At 34.3% G+C, this 16250-nt stretch overlaps 3 protein-coding genes across 7 annotated transcripts; 2 read left to right on the forward strand and 1 right to left on the reverse strand.

Annotated features, from left to right (window-relative positions):
- LOC105767455 (transcription factor TGA9) lies at nucleotides 1–6249 on the forward strand. 5 transcript variants are annotated; one of them, XM_012587002.2, is made up of 13 exons: nucleotides 1–652; nucleotides 738–829; nucleotides 1102–1190; nucleotides 1404–1622; nucleotides 2134–2190; nucleotides 2506–2547; nucleotides 2645–2704; nucleotides 2828–2905; nucleotides 2983–3031; nucleotides 3334–3605; nucleotides 3722–3943; nucleotides 5397–5542; nucleotides 5941–6249. In XM_012587002.2, exons 1-13 carry the CDS (start codon nucleotides 540–542, stop codon nucleotides 6017–6019), a joined length of 1518 nt encoding a protein of 505 aa, XP_012442456.1. In that variant the 5' UTR covers nucleotides 1–539; the 3' UTR covers nucleotides 6020–6249. The 5 variants fall into 5 exon arrangements, with proteins under 5 accessions (XP_012442456.1, XP_012442455.1, XP_012442458.1 ...); XM_012587001.2 differs by having other exon boundaries at nucleotides 4–652; nucleotides 1105–1190; nucleotides 5929–6249; XM_012587000.2 differs by having other exon boundaries at nucleotides 6–652; nucleotides 5929–6249.
- Nucleotides 6250–8584: 2335 nt separating this feature from the next.
- Nucleotides 8585–13013, forward strand: LOC105767457 (protein ADP-ribosyltransferase PARP3). The gene is made up of 18 exons (XM_012587008.2): nucleotides 8585–8750; nucleotides 8844–9142; nucleotides 9227–9422; nucleotides 9512–9625; nucleotides 9729–9786; nucleotides 9889–9958; nucleotides 10112–10286; nucleotides 10384–10517; nucleotides 10610–10847; nucleotides 10946–11073; nucleotides 11147–11223; nucleotides 11303–11463; nucleotides 11540–11749; nucleotides 11848–11950; nucleotides 12051–12133; nucleotides 12214–12357; nucleotides 12453–12635; nucleotides 12712–13013. The coding sequence occupies exons 1-18, from the start codon at nucleotides 8745–8747 to the stop codon at nucleotides 12778–12780; spliced, it is 2448 nt and encodes an 815-aa protein (XP_012442462.1). The 5' UTR covers nucleotides 8585–8744; the 3' UTR covers nucleotides 12781–13013.
- Nucleotides 13014–13462: 449 nt separating this feature from the next.
- On the reverse strand, nucleotides 13463–16170 carry LOC105767458 (hypothetical protein). The gene has a single exon (XM_012587009.2). The coding sequence runs from the start codon at nucleotides 15202–15204 to the stop codon at nucleotides 13861–13863; it is 1344 nt and encodes a 447-aa protein (XP_012442463.1). The 5' UTR covers nucleotides 15205–16170; the 3' UTR covers nucleotides 13463–13860.
- Between the last annotated feature and the right edge of the window lie 80 nt (nucleotides 16171–16250).

Genomic DNA, 16250 nt, shown 5'->3' on the forward strand with positions numbered 1-16250 from the left:
AAGGGTTTCCCTATCTGATTCACACAAATATTTACTGTAATTTGCAAGAGGAATTGGTGTTGAAATAAAGCAAAAAGGCTCCAAAATATTGTTTTTAAAGGAAGAAGAAGAAGAAAAAAGAGTAGTCATTCAATCAGATTGGTTTCTTCACATAGAAGTTGAGATAAAAGGCAGAAGAAAGTGATACCCATGAACAAAGGATATATCAAAAGTTCCAAACGGTGAAGATCATATATATACAACGAGTATTAGATAAGGACTGGACCCTTTAATTTGTTTCTATGCAGATTCACTTTGACAGGAAAAAGCTTTGATCTTTTGTCTCTTTGCCCTCTCTTTCTTTCTTTGTGTTTCACCTTAAAAAAAAAGTAAAACTTTAGCTCTTAAATATCATAACCAAGTTGTAGGAACTCGGTTTTTCCATTTCCTCTGCTTTTTAAAGCCAACATTTCTTTTTCTCCCCTTTCATTTTTCTGCAACATATATTTATTTTCAGCCTGTTTCTTGTTTCGAGGATGATCTAAAGAACCAAGCTTTGCATGGAGAACCATAGAGTTGGAGAGACAGGTTTAACAGACTCAGGACCTTCTTCAAATTACCATCATCACGCAGTTCTTCATGGAATGAATGCTCCCATTAGTAGTAATTTCATGTATGTACTTTTCAATAGAAGTTGATGCTTTCAACATGTTTGCATTGTTAATCTCATTAAAGGGTTGTCGGTTCCTATCCGTCAGCCATCAAAATGGATCTGCTTTCGGTTTTGGAGAGCTAGAAGAAGCAATTGTTCCTCATGGAGTGGAACTCACAAATGATGAAGCTAAAGCACGTATGTTCCTTTCCTCTCTAATCCTTCGCTTTTATTTGTCGAAATTCTTTGTATCCGAGAGGGATTACCATTTGCAATACCGTAATGATACTGGGTCAAGACACTCCTATGGTGTGACTAACATAGAAATAAAGACCTGCCTAGCCATACCATGATTTTACTGACTCCATCACTGCTTAAAAACATTAAGGCAGGCTGATCATTAGGTTGCCTTTGGCTTCAACCTAGCATATATATATCATTCTCTGAGATTTTGCTTTTTTGATTGTCAGCAGCTTTATTCACAAGAAGCAGACCTTCTTCAGCTACTCTGGCGATGTTGCCTTCTAATTGGTCATTGAGATTTCAGCAAACCCCAAGAGTAGTTTCTTAACCTCTTCTTCTCCCCCATTGATTGACCTTGTGCTTGGGATTCAAGAGTTGTATTAGATTTCTAGATAAAAAGAACTTGCTTGACTGTGAACCAGTTCTTAACTTATTTTTCTTGTGAGAAGAGAGGGTTTAAAAGAATTATTTTCTGGGATTATTCCCTTGACTCCCACTATCTCACCTGGGAAACTTTGGCTCAAACCAGGAAAGTTGGAATTCAAGAGGGGAAAGCACTGACTCAGTATCATCATCAGCAGTGAACACTCTCCCGAGCAACCAGCTGCAACCAGAATCTCCTATCAGTCAAAAGGAATCTTCTTCTGCAGATCATCATCAACCTTTCAACCACAAGCCTCTGCAACAACAGCAGCTAGAGATGGCAAGTGATATCTCATCACTGAATCAATCAGCTGCTCAAGAAAAGGTGCTTAAAACTATAGTTTCATGCTTAATAATTAATACTACTAATAATCCCCCCCCCACCAATTCAGGAATTTTTTTTGTTGTTGTTATTGTTACTGTTTTAATCCTTTTCTCTCTCTTTCTCTGAGCATATCTTTGTAATAAACAAAGGCACAGATCCCGACACAGAGAATCAAAGGGTTACAGTTTTTCTGAGTCCTGAACGATTTTCTGATGAATATCTGACATGAAATTAGAGAGAGAAGAGCTGTACAACACATTGGAAACCAAAGAGAGAATCCGCACTCACTTTTCTTTTTTTAACTATAAAACTATCTCTCAATCTCAGTTCCTATATCTCACAAACAAACTTCATGTTTACATGCTCTACAAATCTGTCTTGAAAGTCTTGTCTTGGAATTAGGGGGTAAAAAAGAGAGAAGAAAACCTACGCCCAAGACAAACCTAAAATTGAAATGGCAGATTTTGATGATTTAATTTGCTACCCTTATCATGTTCATGAATACCTGCAGTTACAAGAACAAGAATCACATAACAATCAGCAATCAGCAACTCTTCCCAGAAACTTTGTGAGATCTCTCTAATCATTATAATTTTCTTCTTCCAAATATTCTATAGTAGTTACTAGCATCTTTGTTAATTATGTTTATATATATGAAAAATTCTTTTTTATAGTTTCCCAGCTTACCAACTGCCAAATGCTCTCATTTTCCTGACCAGCTTCTTTCCTATTCTTGATAAGAATCTTTTAAACCACCGACTACCGCTTCTCTTTATCACTTTTATCCATTTTTTTATTTATTATAAAATTATTTTAAACGGGTATTATTTCCCTTCATTTATCCATGTGTTAGTAATACATACACTTTTTCATAATGTTGCAGGGAAGAGGTTCATCTTCTTCTGAGAAACAGCCAGATGCTAAGGTACCCAAACAATAAAATAAAAAACCCGAATCTTCTTTTGGTTCTTAATACTTCTAAAAATGAGTTAAATATGTTCCAAATTGTTTCTTTATTTCAGACACTAAGACGTTTAGCTCAAAACAGAGAAGCTGCAAGAAAAAGCCGTCTTAGAAAGAAGGTTATATAACATGGAAAAAAATGACATGCGGAAACATTTGCATGTGTTTTTTTTTAATAATTTTTTGTTAAGGTGACTGTAAACTAATTAAGAAACTAGTTTTGTTTTGATATGGTTAAACAGGCTTACGTTCAGCAACTAGAATCAAGTAGAATAAAGCTAGCTCAACTTGAACAAGATCTGCAGAGAACAAGATCCCAGGTTTTCTTTTGTTTTTTACTTCTTTTTTTCTCTGGGCTTATATATATGAGCTTAGATCTGTGTGTTTTGTGTGATAGGGATTTTTCGTGGGAGGGTGTGCTGCTGCTTTCGGAAATATCAGCTCAGGTAAGTTTCAAAGAAGATTAGTTAATTTTGTGCTATTCTTTTACCAAAAAAGGACTTATCATTTAAGTCCTTACTATAATTTTGCCCCATATTTTAATATGATTATTTTATTAATTTAATGGCAATTTTCACAACTTTTACTTTATGGTTGCAATTTATTTTCAATTACTCGAAGTCTTAGTCGATTTTGGAAATTTGTTAAAGAAAACAGATCTGATTTAATTTAACTGTTCCATCAAAAACTAAGACAATCCTCTTTTATGAAACACAATGAACTCAAAGTTGGGGTTATCTTCGTGTAGGAGCTGCAATGTTTGACATGGAATATTCAAGATGGTTAGAAGATGATCACAGGCACTTGTCGGAGCTTAGAACTAGGTTACATGCTCACCTTTCCGACACCGATCTTCAGACCATCGTCGACGGTTACATTTCACATTATGATAAAATTTTCCGGTTGAAAGAAGCAGCTGCAAAATCCGATGTTTTACACCTTATAACCGGGATGTGGATGACGCCGGTGGAGCGCTGCTTTGTTTGGATAGGTGATTTTAGGCCCTCTGAGCTCATCAAGGTTTGAACTTCCCAAATCTACTCTTCTTTTTTTTTTTTTAATATCTTCCACGTAAATTAAGATTCTTTAATTAAAAATGCATATTTGCTAAAATGGGTTGGGGAATAACTGGTCAGATGCTAGTATCACAACTAGACCCATTAACAGAACATCAAGTGATGGGGATTTGCAATCTCCAACATTCTTCACAACAAGCAGAAGAGGCACTCACCCTAGGCCTTGAACAGCTCTACCACTCTCTAATGGACTCCATTGCTAGTGGTCCGGTCATCCACGAAATGCAACAAATGGCTGTTGCCTTAAGCAAGCTTGCCAATCTCGAAGGCTTCCTTCACCAGGTATTTCCTACTCATTACCACCACTAAACCCTATGTTGCCCGCACACAAGAGTGCAAGTACGCGATATTCTATTACGTAGTTCAATTGCTCCTTTCTTGTCCATTTCATTTCATTTATTATTTATTTTGATTTGAAGATATTTCATTTTAGTTTTTACAATAACAACACATATACAATAATATATTATACGTTACATCTTTCTTCATTTGCGCCGCAACTTTTTGCTATATATGCGGGAAAGGTAAAGAATTTAATCGCTTACATTGTATGTATTCATTTTAATTTGGCCTTCATGAACTTGATTAATTATTATGGATTTCGTTTTGACATCAGTGTTCATATATACGGGTGAAATTTTTATTTAATAAATTTATTTATAAAAATAAAATTAGCTTTTGCTCGAAAGGATAAAGTTAAAATATTAAAAGTCAGGTATTTTAAATTTAAATTTTATTATATAAATAATTTTAGATTTTATATAAAAGTATTTAAAAATATAAAAATAGTCTAGTAATAATATTTATTATTTTGTAAAAAATTAATTTTGATAATTTTAATCAATTTCAAAGAGTGATATCAATTTAAACAAACACTTAAAAATAGTAAATATAGATGAATTTAGAGTAATATTTAATAGATTTTGAATTTAAATTTCAATATATTTAGTTCCGTGGATTAGGTTATTTTCATATAAAAAATTATGGTTTTATGTTTTTTTTCCTTTAACTAAACTGCCTAATTACTCTTTGCCACGTGTATGGTGATGCCTTCTTTCTGTTTTGTTTGTATTTTTGGGTAATTATACATGTAAAAGAAGCTCATTGATAATGATATCTGTTGAAAGCTATGGATTTGATGATTTCCTTTTAATCTATAAATATTTCTATCAAAAAGTGGTTTGATAGTGATGTATGTATGATGAAATAAAACCCACCTTTTAGAAATTTTTAATGATTGGCTGAAATTTTGAAGAGGAATGTATAGATTCGCAATACTGAATTAGGTAAATATACATTTTGGCATCTGAATTTGGTCATAGCGTTCAATTTGGTACTTAAAACTTATTTTAATCTAATTAGATACTTGAACTGGCTTTTTGGTTTAAATGGTTACGAATAACAAAATACTAATTTGGATTAAAAGCCAAATTCATATGCTAATTTGAACCAAAAATTAAATTCGTGTCTAACTAGATCAAAATAAATTTTAAATACCAAATTGAATATTAAAGTCAAATTTAAGTATTTAATTAGACAAAAAATAGGTATCAAAATGAAATTCAAGTACAAAAAATATATATTTACCCAATTAAACTCATTGATTAGTATTTTTAAAAAGATACAAAATTTTGTTGGTTGTGCTTTTTGTTCTTCGGTTGGATGGACGAGTTAACCTTGCTCATTTATTCCATCTTTGTTTGATTTAATGAATTAAACTAGCTCATACCTGTAGGCTGATAATTTAAGACAGCAAATCCTTCACCAATTGCCTCGGATATTGACCGTTAGACAAACAGCTCGATGTTTTTTGGTGATCGGAGGGTACAATCAACGACTACGAGCACTTAGTTCTCTTTGGGCATCCCATGGACCTCCTGAGTAAGATTTTATTTTTGTTATCATTTATTTAATATTCAAAGAATTGGAGGGAAAAGTTTGTTAAGGGGACCGAAATTAAGTTGTATTCTAGTTTATATTTTTTATAATTTTTAAAGAATTAAAACAATTTTTTATTATTTTTTTAAAAATTAAAGTATAATTTTAAACGATGTATATAGATAATTTTTTAGTTTAGGGGGCGGGACAACGCAAGTCACCCTACGCCCGTGAAATTAATATAGAACGATTCCAAATAAAAGGACTTATTCATGGTTTTCTTGACATCCAAAATATTATGTGTATGTTTCTTTTCCCATTACTATAATTTAATTTATGTGTAATTAAATGTAATATTATTACTCTTTTTATCATTTCTAATGATGTAGGGTCTTGATCAGTGATGACCAGTCATGCCAAACAACAGACTTGCAGATGGTGATGGTGCAACAATCACAGAATCATTTCTCAAACTTTTGATGAAAGCAGAAAAGAAAAGAAATGGAGATTCCAATTAGGCAGCCAATGAATAAGCAGTCAGAGTCATGTAATTTGACAAGGAATATGTCATACATATGTAGGCATGCAAAATGAAAATTTATCAAAGCTACTTAATTTGGGTGAGGTGGGGCTTTTTTTCTTACTCAGTAAGTTTTTAAATCCTTTGTAAAAATTGATTTTAATGTGCATTATGGAACTATTTTTTATTATTTTATTTATTTTTAATGATGTATACAATATAATCTAGCACTATTGCTCAATGGCTCTTAAATGATGTAAAAGGCTAAAAATTAAAGGGAGAAAAAGGATTGAGCGAGAGAATGAGAGAACGGCCGAACGCGTTGTCTTCTTGAAATGACTTCTTCACATTATTATTAATCAATTCCTTCAATAATGTACGGTGGGAAGCAAGTAAAACAATAGAAAAATGTGGTCAATAGAAGCTTTAGTAATAAAGATAAAAGTTGAGATTTTAATGACAAGGACTTATCCAGACATCTTCACTTGGTCTGGAGCAAAATCTTAAACCTGCAGTGCTTGCGTTTATTCCTGAATCACTCCAAGTTGCTATTAATCAAAGTCTTCACCGGCAAAACAGAAATATTCTCAATCTGACAATAGGAGAAATCCAACAAAAAAAACTTTTGTTGCTTTAGAAATTAGAAGATCTATGTAATAGAAAGAATTATCTCCATGGAGACAAGAAATTAGACAAAGCATTCTTATTTAAGAATCAAATATGGACATGAAAAGCATTGCTATTTAAACATGTTTTATATTTTAGGTAAATAATTTAAAACTAAACTAAATTAAATAATATGTTATATTATATAAATATTTTTTCATTTTATTCAAAATATAATACCAAATATTTGTAGGGTAAAATGAGACAATTTGATATTTTAATTTTTATATTTGACAAAAATTTTAAATACTTAAGTGAAAAAATGGTATGGCTTGATGGCCAAATTTATAGTAGAGCGTTATGCGATCGAGATAAATTGAGATTAATAAAAATATAATATGATGAAATTAAAACATGATTTGATGTTAATGAATAGAACGATCTATTTAAATAAAAATTGTAACATTAAAATTAAATTAATTAAGTAATATAATATGTTCTCTAAATTTCAATTACTAAGAAAAATTATTTAAATAATTAAAAATTAAATTATTATAGATTAAAGAACACGTACACATAATTTTTCTTTAAATTAAATCACGATAATAAATTAAACATAACATTAAATAGTTAATGCATTATTTAAAAACAAGATAAATAGCACAAATAAATAAAATAAACCTATGAAATATTTTAACCTTAAAAATAACACAAATAATTTCTCTTTCTCTTTCCTTTCTTTATTTCCTTTTTTCCTTCTCTTTCTTCCTTCACACATGCCATAATAAAAAGAAAAGACAGGTGTCAAAAGCTCGAGGTCTTATATCTAAAACTTATGTTTTCTCTTTTATATATAATTATAGATGTTAAAGTGTTTTAATTTTATTAAAGTTTGAATAAGATTATATATTAAGAATAAGATTGTATTTTGATCTCTATTAAAATGTAGTTAAATTAATTCTTGTAAATTAGATTAAAGGGTGCCATTTTTTTAAAAATTAGTGTGACTGATACAATAACTACACTATGACACGTAACATGCAACGTGTACCTCCTATTGACATATATAGACCGATTTTAAACTGTAAAAATAAATAAAACTTTTAATAAAATAATGAATTTATTTTTCAATCTAAGGTATAGGAACTAATTATCTATTTTTTAGGTATAAGAGCAAAATGTAATTTTTTTCATAATATTTTTTCTTTCCTTTATAATCATTCTTCGATTCTTATCTTAATTGTATGTATAATATTGTAGTTCAGCGTGGAAATCTAATATCGAAGGCCCCCAAGTTCATTGGAACCACCAAAGTTTTCCATTGTATCTAATTCTGTTTAGTTACAAGTCTTCAAAATCAATGGTTTCATATTCATTATATTGCAGAACTGTGGAGAGTTCAATAAAAACAATTCCAAGAAAATTTGTTTTCCTATATATGTTAGAATTTTAATTATTTGGGACATAAATATGAGGCCTCTTTTATGTCTGTATCCATATTGCAGGTTCAGAATGAATCAGGTAAGAAGGTTGAAACCTAGATGTAGCATTTTGGGTCTCCCACCTCTCAAATTCCAGGTGTCAGTCCAGGAAGATAAGGAGGTGCCAAGTAGTACAAGGCAGAAAACATTGGATCTGAAACGATTAGATATATACTGTATACATCAGTAATTGCATGTAATAAAGAGAATGAAGCAAAAGCCAGAAAGTACTTGTTGAATCATGTAAAGATTAGAGTATTGGACTACCACCTGTCGACGGTTTAGGCTGTGAAAAATACCCATTTAGACACGTGGCATTGATATCCTTTGCATGGGAACAGATGTTCTGTTCTGAGGAAGACAGAACAGCTTAGAGACTTGCAAGAATTCCATGTATGTCATTGTGTCATTATATAGTACAAGACTTCCTGGTGTTAGAAAAGAGTGCCAAATTAATGGACTTTGCTTCTCATGTTTTGTAGGAAAACCAATACAGGCTGCTGTTGCTAAATCTCTAGTTTCTTTCACATTTGAATCTTCACTCGTCTTTGTTTAGAATCTGTAGCTTTGGTATTGAGGGTAAAAAGGAAGGAAAATCATGAAGGTTTGTAGCAGATTTTATTGTTTTGAAGTGTCATAATGATAGGTCTAATAGATGTTTTAACCTTTTTTGTTTTTCTTTTAAAAATTTGTGAAGGTTCATGAAAAGAGGTCTCATTCTCATGCACATGGAACTGGTGATGAAGAGAAAATCATGACAAGAAAGCAGAAAGCAGACCAGTTGAAAAGCAATGAAGGAAAGGAATCTCCAAAGAAACCCAAGGTGGAGGCTGATAATGATCAACATAATGGAAAAGCTACAACTGAGGTGGCTAAAGAGTTTGAAGAGTTTTGTAAATCTGTGAGGGAGCACTTATCTGTTGCACAAATGAGGGAAATCCTTGAAGCTAATGGCCAGGATTCATCTGGTTCTGATGCTTCTGTTGTCATCAAATGGTTAGTCTCTATTCTCTCACTGTTATTGCTTTCATAACATGCAAACAGTTTCAGTAATCAAATCACATGCATTTCTATTGGCAGCCTCGATATGTTGTTCTATGGACCATTGGAGAAGTGCCAAATCTGCAATGGGGATTTGGAGTTTGATGGCAACCGCTATTCATGCAAGGGAACTTACAGTGAGTGGTCCTCTTGTGTATACAAAACAAGAAGCCCAGCAAGGAAGCAAGAACCATTAAAATTGCCCGATTCTGTCCTGAATTCACCTGTTGCTGAAGTAAATTTTACTGAACGGTTCTCCTTGCTTTATATGATACAAATTTTAGTCCAAGTCTACTAAGATTTATCTTTTTTTTATTCCTATAGTTGGTAAAGAAGTACGAGGATCCAAAACTCCGGCCTCACCGATATGTAGGGGTCACTGACAAACCTTTCTTGGGAATGATGATTTCCCTGATGGGCCGGCTTAGTCGCACACATGTACGTGAAAATGTTTTCAGTTCTATATATTGCTGAACCTTATAGTCTTTGTTCTTTGACTGAATGGGCTAAGACCCTTCATGTTGCAACTCTTCTGATGCAGCAATACTGGAAAACCAAGATAGAGAAACATGGAGGGACAGTCTCCAACTCAGTCGTTGGTAGTTGTTTACATCATTGCAGAGTTTCAGATCTTATGGTTCCTTCTCTTGTTCTCTTGTTTATTGCTTTGATAAAATGCTTTTGTAAAACTCTGGGGGCAGGTGTAACTTGCTTGGTTGCTTCTCCTGCTGAACGAGAGCGTGGGGGCTCATCCAAACTGGTAGAAGCAATGTGAGTAGACATAAATACATATACATAACTTGACACTCAGTTGATCCTCTCTTGTATGTAAGAAGCTCTTTTTAATGGCACAAAAATCTGACATTCTATTAGCTGAGAAGCATTGGAGTCTTTAGTTAAATGACAATGGATGGAACATTTCAGGGAAAGAGGGGTACGAGTGGTGAGTGAAGCTTGGTTACTTGACAGCATTGAGAAGCAAGAAGCACAACCATTAGAAGCTTATGACATAGTTACAGATCTTGCTGTTGATGGCAAAGGAAGTCCATGGGATAAACAAGTTCCTGAAGAACATGCAATCGAATCACTTTCAGCTGAAGTATGCCCTTTCCTCTCAGAAATTTGAGGATACTTTAAAAAAAAAAAGATCAAACCAAATAAATTGTTTCTCTATTCCGTGGTTTAATTGCTTGCAGCTCAAGTTGTATGGAAAAAGAGGAGTCTACAAGGATACTAGATTGCAAGAGCAAGGTGGCCAAATATTTGAGGAAGATGGGATATTATACAACTGTGTCTTTTCGCTTTGCGACCAAGGAGGAGCCATTAATGAGTAATCCAATGAGTTCTTTTATCGAGTCTGGATTGATACTACCAATCAGTAGCTCTATTGCAGTTACTAATTTCCAAGTTTCATTTGTATAGGTATTGCATTATGCAACTGGTCAAAGTACCAGATAGTAACCTCCACTTGTACTACAAGAAAGGGAGAGTAGGAGATGATCCTAATGCCGAGGAGCGGCTCGAGGAATGGAAGGACGTAGATGGTGCTGTGAAGGAGTTTGTTAGGCTGTTTGAGGAAGTAACAGGAAATGAATTTGAGCCATGGGAAAGGGAGAAGAAGTTTCAGAAGAAGCCACTGAAATTTTATCCCATAGACATTGTAAAAGAAAAATCTTGTTACACTCCAAATGTATTGGAGTAATTTTTTTTTCTTTTCACATGATTTTTGTTCCTAATCGGTTTCCCTGTATTGATAAGGATGATGGGGTTGATGTGAGATGTGGAGGACTTGGCCTGCGACAGCTAGGGGTTGCAGCAGCACATTGTAAACTTGAACCGATGGTTGCAAACTTCATGAAGGTTCTTTGCGGTCAGGAGATTTACAAGTATGCTTCTTTCAACTATGGCCATTAATCTGTTTTCTTTACCAATATCTGAGTTAATCGGTCACCTGGACAGGTATGCACTGATGGAGATGGATTTAGATGCCCCTGATTTACCAATGGGGATGCTCTCTAATGTTCATTTGAAAAGATGTAAGAACCCATTATTTTGCTCATCATCTCTTTTTTTTTCTATATACTTCCATATCTATAATGTCATGAATTAAACCAGGTGAAGAGGTTCTACAAGAGTTTATAGAAAAAGTGAAATCAATGAAAGAATCTGGACCTAAAGCAGAGGCAGTTTGGTCAGACTTTAGCCAAAGATGGTTCACCCTGATGCATTCTTCCAGGCCCTTCATCTTCAGGGACTATCAAGAGCTTGCAGATCATGTAGAACCTCGTAGTTCAACCTAAATACCAGCCCTTTTTTAAGTCTTGTTACTAAACCAGGGCTTGAATTTTGTAGGCTGCAGCATCATTCGAGTGTGTTCGAGACATTGTTGTGGCATCCCATATGATTGGACACATGGGTGATGATACTCTTGATGACCCATTGTCTGATAGATACAAGAAAATAGGATGCTCAATTTCTCCACTGGATAAAGATTCCGAGGACTACAAGATGATCCTCAATTACGTGGAAAAAACTTATGAACCTGTCAAGCTTGCAGACATTGTAAGTCACATCCTCAGGATTTGCATATTTTAGCTCAAATTTGATTATTCATTTTTACCTGCTAACAAAGCCTTATATACTTGGAAAATTTTGGTCAGGAATATGGGATCTCAGTTGAGAACATCTTCAATGTGGAAACTAAGGAAGGCCCCTCGTTTGATAAAGTAAAAAAGCTGCCAAACAAGAGACTCCTGTGGTGCGGTAAGTAAAGCCTGGCCTTCAATCCTCTTATCCTTCCGAAAGTTCTGTTCAGTAAGTCTCTGAGTGAGTGATCATGCTCTCATTTGATGTATTCTTCCAGGTACTCGGAGCTCGAACCTGTTAAGGCATTTGCATAAAGGCTTCCTGCCAGCAAGCTGTTCTCTACCAGTTCCAGGATATATGGTAAAATGGACAGCCAGTTTCTCATCATATTTAGGTTTAAATGCTATTCACACGATTGAAACTCCAAGTTTCTGTGACAGTTCGGGAAGGGCGTAGTTTGTTCTGATGCTGCAGCAGAAGCTGCCAGGTATGGCTTCACTGCTGTAGACCGGCCTGAAGGGTTCTTGGTTCTCGCTGTGTTTTCACAAGGTGAAGAAATTGTGGAGCTCAAGAACCCGCCGGAGGTATAACTCCCATTCTATGTTTCTGATTCCACTTCATTCCATTACTACCATAGTCATGAAATCCTGAATTTGTTAACCCTCACTAAACAACACAGGATACTAAAACATTGGAAGAGAAGAAAGTGTGTGTGAAGGGACTGGGGAGAAAGAAACCAGATGAATCAGAATATATAGATTGGAAAGATGATATCAAAGTCCCTTGTGGCAGTTTGATCCCCTCAGAACACCAGGATAGCCCTCTCGAATATAATGAATACACAGTCTATGATCCCAGACAGGTGTGTCTCGGGAGATTCTTTTTTATCAGTGAAAACTGTTTGGAACCCCGCTAAAATTATGTTTTCCTGACAACAGGTGAGCATGAGGTTCTTGGTGGGAGTGAAGTTTGAAGAGAAGGATACAGTGATGGACGCCCAGGATTGAAGGAGGGGAATATCAAGAAAGGGTTTTCTGATCGTTTTTGTATAGTTTCACTGGACTTTTGGAATATGGGATGGTGGGGAAGATGGTTGTTATAGTATGGGGGGACGTGATCATGTAAATGGATGTTCATGTCTTTTGTTGTACATAATCACCTCAAACATCTCTGATGATAAGAGGCAGATAAAGATACAGTAAAAACTTCCCCTATATTTGAATCTGTTTTCACAGTTAAACCACGTTTTTGCCTACAATCAAGAAACAGATGATTGCTTACAATCCAAGTTTAAATCCCTTCTAGACATCAAAACCCTTTTTTTTTGTTGCATTTACTTTGCTGGTTTTATAATAAACAAGGATCCGACAAAATCGTACAAACAAGAAGCAAATGTGGTCTGATGGTAGAGGGAAAGCAGCAAGCAATATAGGGTTAGTTCTACAGAGCAGATAAAAGGTTGTCTTAAAAGTGAAGTAGAAAAGAAGGGCTCTTCTAGAAAATCATGCTAAAAATTCCTAAAAATCAGATGTTACTTCTCGACATAAATTTCCTGCTATCACTCACTATATGCAAGAAAAAGAAAGTGTGATTATCTCAAGGAAGGTATGTTTAAGAGACTCCTATTTATAACGTAGACAAATATAAAGTATGAAGTGATTCAAGGTGAATTTTTTCTACATGGATATATGCTCCGGAAACGAAAACTTTCAAAAGAGGGGAAAATCAGTTTAAACAAAAAGCAAATGAAGAATTCAAAGCTTCACATCTTCAGTTCCATTTTTACACTTGAAATGACCCCAACCTACCTTCGATAGTTAAGGGCCGGAATATGAAGCAAAGATCTTCATCATTTGTGCTCTTTTGTGGACAACTACAGATACAACATGAATACAACAATTTAATCTTTGACCAAAGAACAAGTACAAAATAAAATGGATTCGAATCAGCAAGAAACAATCGCAGGATGGAACCTTAGCTTGTCGAAAACGGATGCTTTACTTGGTCGTGATACAATGCATATTCAGCCGAAATCATAGATAAGATTACCACAGCCGAAATCATAGATAAGATTACCACAGCCGAAATCATAGATAGATTACCACAGGTGGGAACCTGAACCTATCCGAAATGAAGGGTATTGCCTGTGGATTCTTCACCAGATCATGGTAGAATGCATACTCTGCTTCGTAGTCATGTAACCGGAGCTCAGACTTCTGATTAGTATGGTAGTGATGCTTTGCAGAAGTTGATTTGCCAAAGCCAAATATACCAACTTTGTCACAAATTCCCAATGCCAGCATAACAGCTTGCATCCCAGAGGAGTAATGAAACATAGAACCATCATGTGTAGAAGCCCATTCTCCCAATGCCTTCCTGGTCTCCTCCAAAAATCGTTTAGCCGAATAATACTTCACAATCCTAGCACATAACACATCAAAACGAGGATCTGTAATCAACAAAGGTGCCTTGTGAGACGAATTGCAGACTGTATAGTCCATGAAATGAACTGGTTGACAAATGTACATAATCATAGGAACATTCCTTCCATAAGGATGACAAAAGCAACCTTCCCTCCTAGCACAAAGATGCAGTATATTGCTATTTACAAAGGAAATGCTTGTTTTTGATCCCACTTGCTCTTCAAACTTCTCAGTTCTAGCATTATTCAATCTAATCACAATCTCATGACCATCAATCAGTTCCCCATAATCACGGTTCAGCAATATCCCACTGTTCCCCACAACAGCACAAGATTTATACTTTCTAGCTGAACTCATCAAGCCATTGTGTCTATCAATAGGGGTCTTCACTAAGCTAACTAAATCCATCATGATATCAGGCTGGAACGTCTTTTTTCTTGCCCAAAGCTGTAAATTCCTCCTAAAATCTAACCAATACCGATAAAATTTTGGGGACCTGAGTAATACCGGTAATCCATTAGAATTTTTGGATTTGGCGTCATGATGACTGGAGCTCCTTGAAGTTGCAAAGTTCCTTTGCCTTCCTTGATTAGGAAAGTCCCTTTCCAGCAGCTGCTTTATTTCAAGCTTGGATTTTGCTTCACCTATATCAATAGATGCAAACTTGAGCAAAGTGGAGTTAAAAACTTGGATTTGTGGGGGTTGGATTAGGACCGGGGTTGACTCCAACTCAGCTGAAACAGTAAAGACACCGCGGCGGGGACTGGCAATCCGACAGCTTAAGGTTGCAGTCAATGCAACAAGCATTAGAATGCTTATCAAGGGTCTGAACGACCTCTTCATGAGAAGAATCACATTGGGGGGACGATAAATGGGGTTTGCTAGGTATGGCCAAAATAAGAAAAAAGTACGGATCTTCAATAAATCTGTATCGGATTCAGATCCATCTTCAGGTTCGTTTGGTATCCCAAATAGAGAAGAGGGGTTTAAGCACAAAAAAGAAACCATCTCATCTCAGGATTGGGTTTTACAGGAAACGAAGAAAAAATATCAGATCTACCTCATGAAAGAACAAATAATTTCTTATTTTTGAATAAAACCAGAAAGAGAAAGAGGGAAAGATGAAATCTTGAAGTGGGAAATCTCACAAGAAAGTGAAATGCAATTTGCAGATGAAAGCTAAAATAGGAAGGGTGCATTGTTTGATAACATGAAATCCATAATTCCAATATGAGATAATTTTATTATTAAGCAAAGGAATTTATAAGACAAAAGAAGAGAGGGCAAAGTTTTAAGAAATTGCAGACAGTGGATTAGATGTTTTTGTGGAATAAAAAAGCAAAGGTTAGGTGAGGGGAAAATCTTCTGCTTCTCTTCTCAGCCCATTTAGAAAGCATGGTGTTTGCAGGTTGCAACTTGCAACTAACTTACCCGACCCGACTCATATTTTGATTAGTTAAACATCAGTTAAATCAGGTATTACAGAATTGTTGTTCAAACTATTCCTCTTTTTCTATTTATTTGGATATCTGGATCTTTTAATAAAAAAAAATTCCATCTTATTTTACTAAAATAAAATTACACTATCAAGTTCTTATTAGTTAGTGTTGTAAAATAAAGCGAGAAAAATTTAATATTTTAAGTTTTATTTTTGAAATAAAATAACATAATTACTTTTAAACACTAAAATATATTTTCTTTGCTAAATACAGATATTACATCCAACCAAGAAAATACAGATATTACGTTAAGGTCAAACTTAATTTAAAAACCATACTTTATATGATAATAAATATATGTATTATCTAATCAAAATTGATTATTCTACTCTTCGATTCAAATTACATTCATTAAATCAGTGCTATATCATTTATCTTATGCACTACTCCTATAAATTTATTATCTCAATGGACTTCTAATTTAATTAACGTTAATATTTAAAAGAAAAAGAGTAGCAAAATAACATTTAATCAAAATAATTATTAACAGTGAGAAATAAGTTTTTTTATTATAGATAATAAAAACTTTTGTTTAATTTATTCATAAAATTTTGA

This window comes from Gossypium raimondii, chromosome 5 (assembly GCF_025698545.1).
Source record: "Gossypium raimondii isolate GPD5lz chromosome 5, ASM2569854v1, whole genome shotgun sequence".
NCBI lineage: Eukaryota > Viridiplantae > Streptophyta > Magnoliopsida > Malvales > Malvaceae > Gossypium > Gossypium raimondii.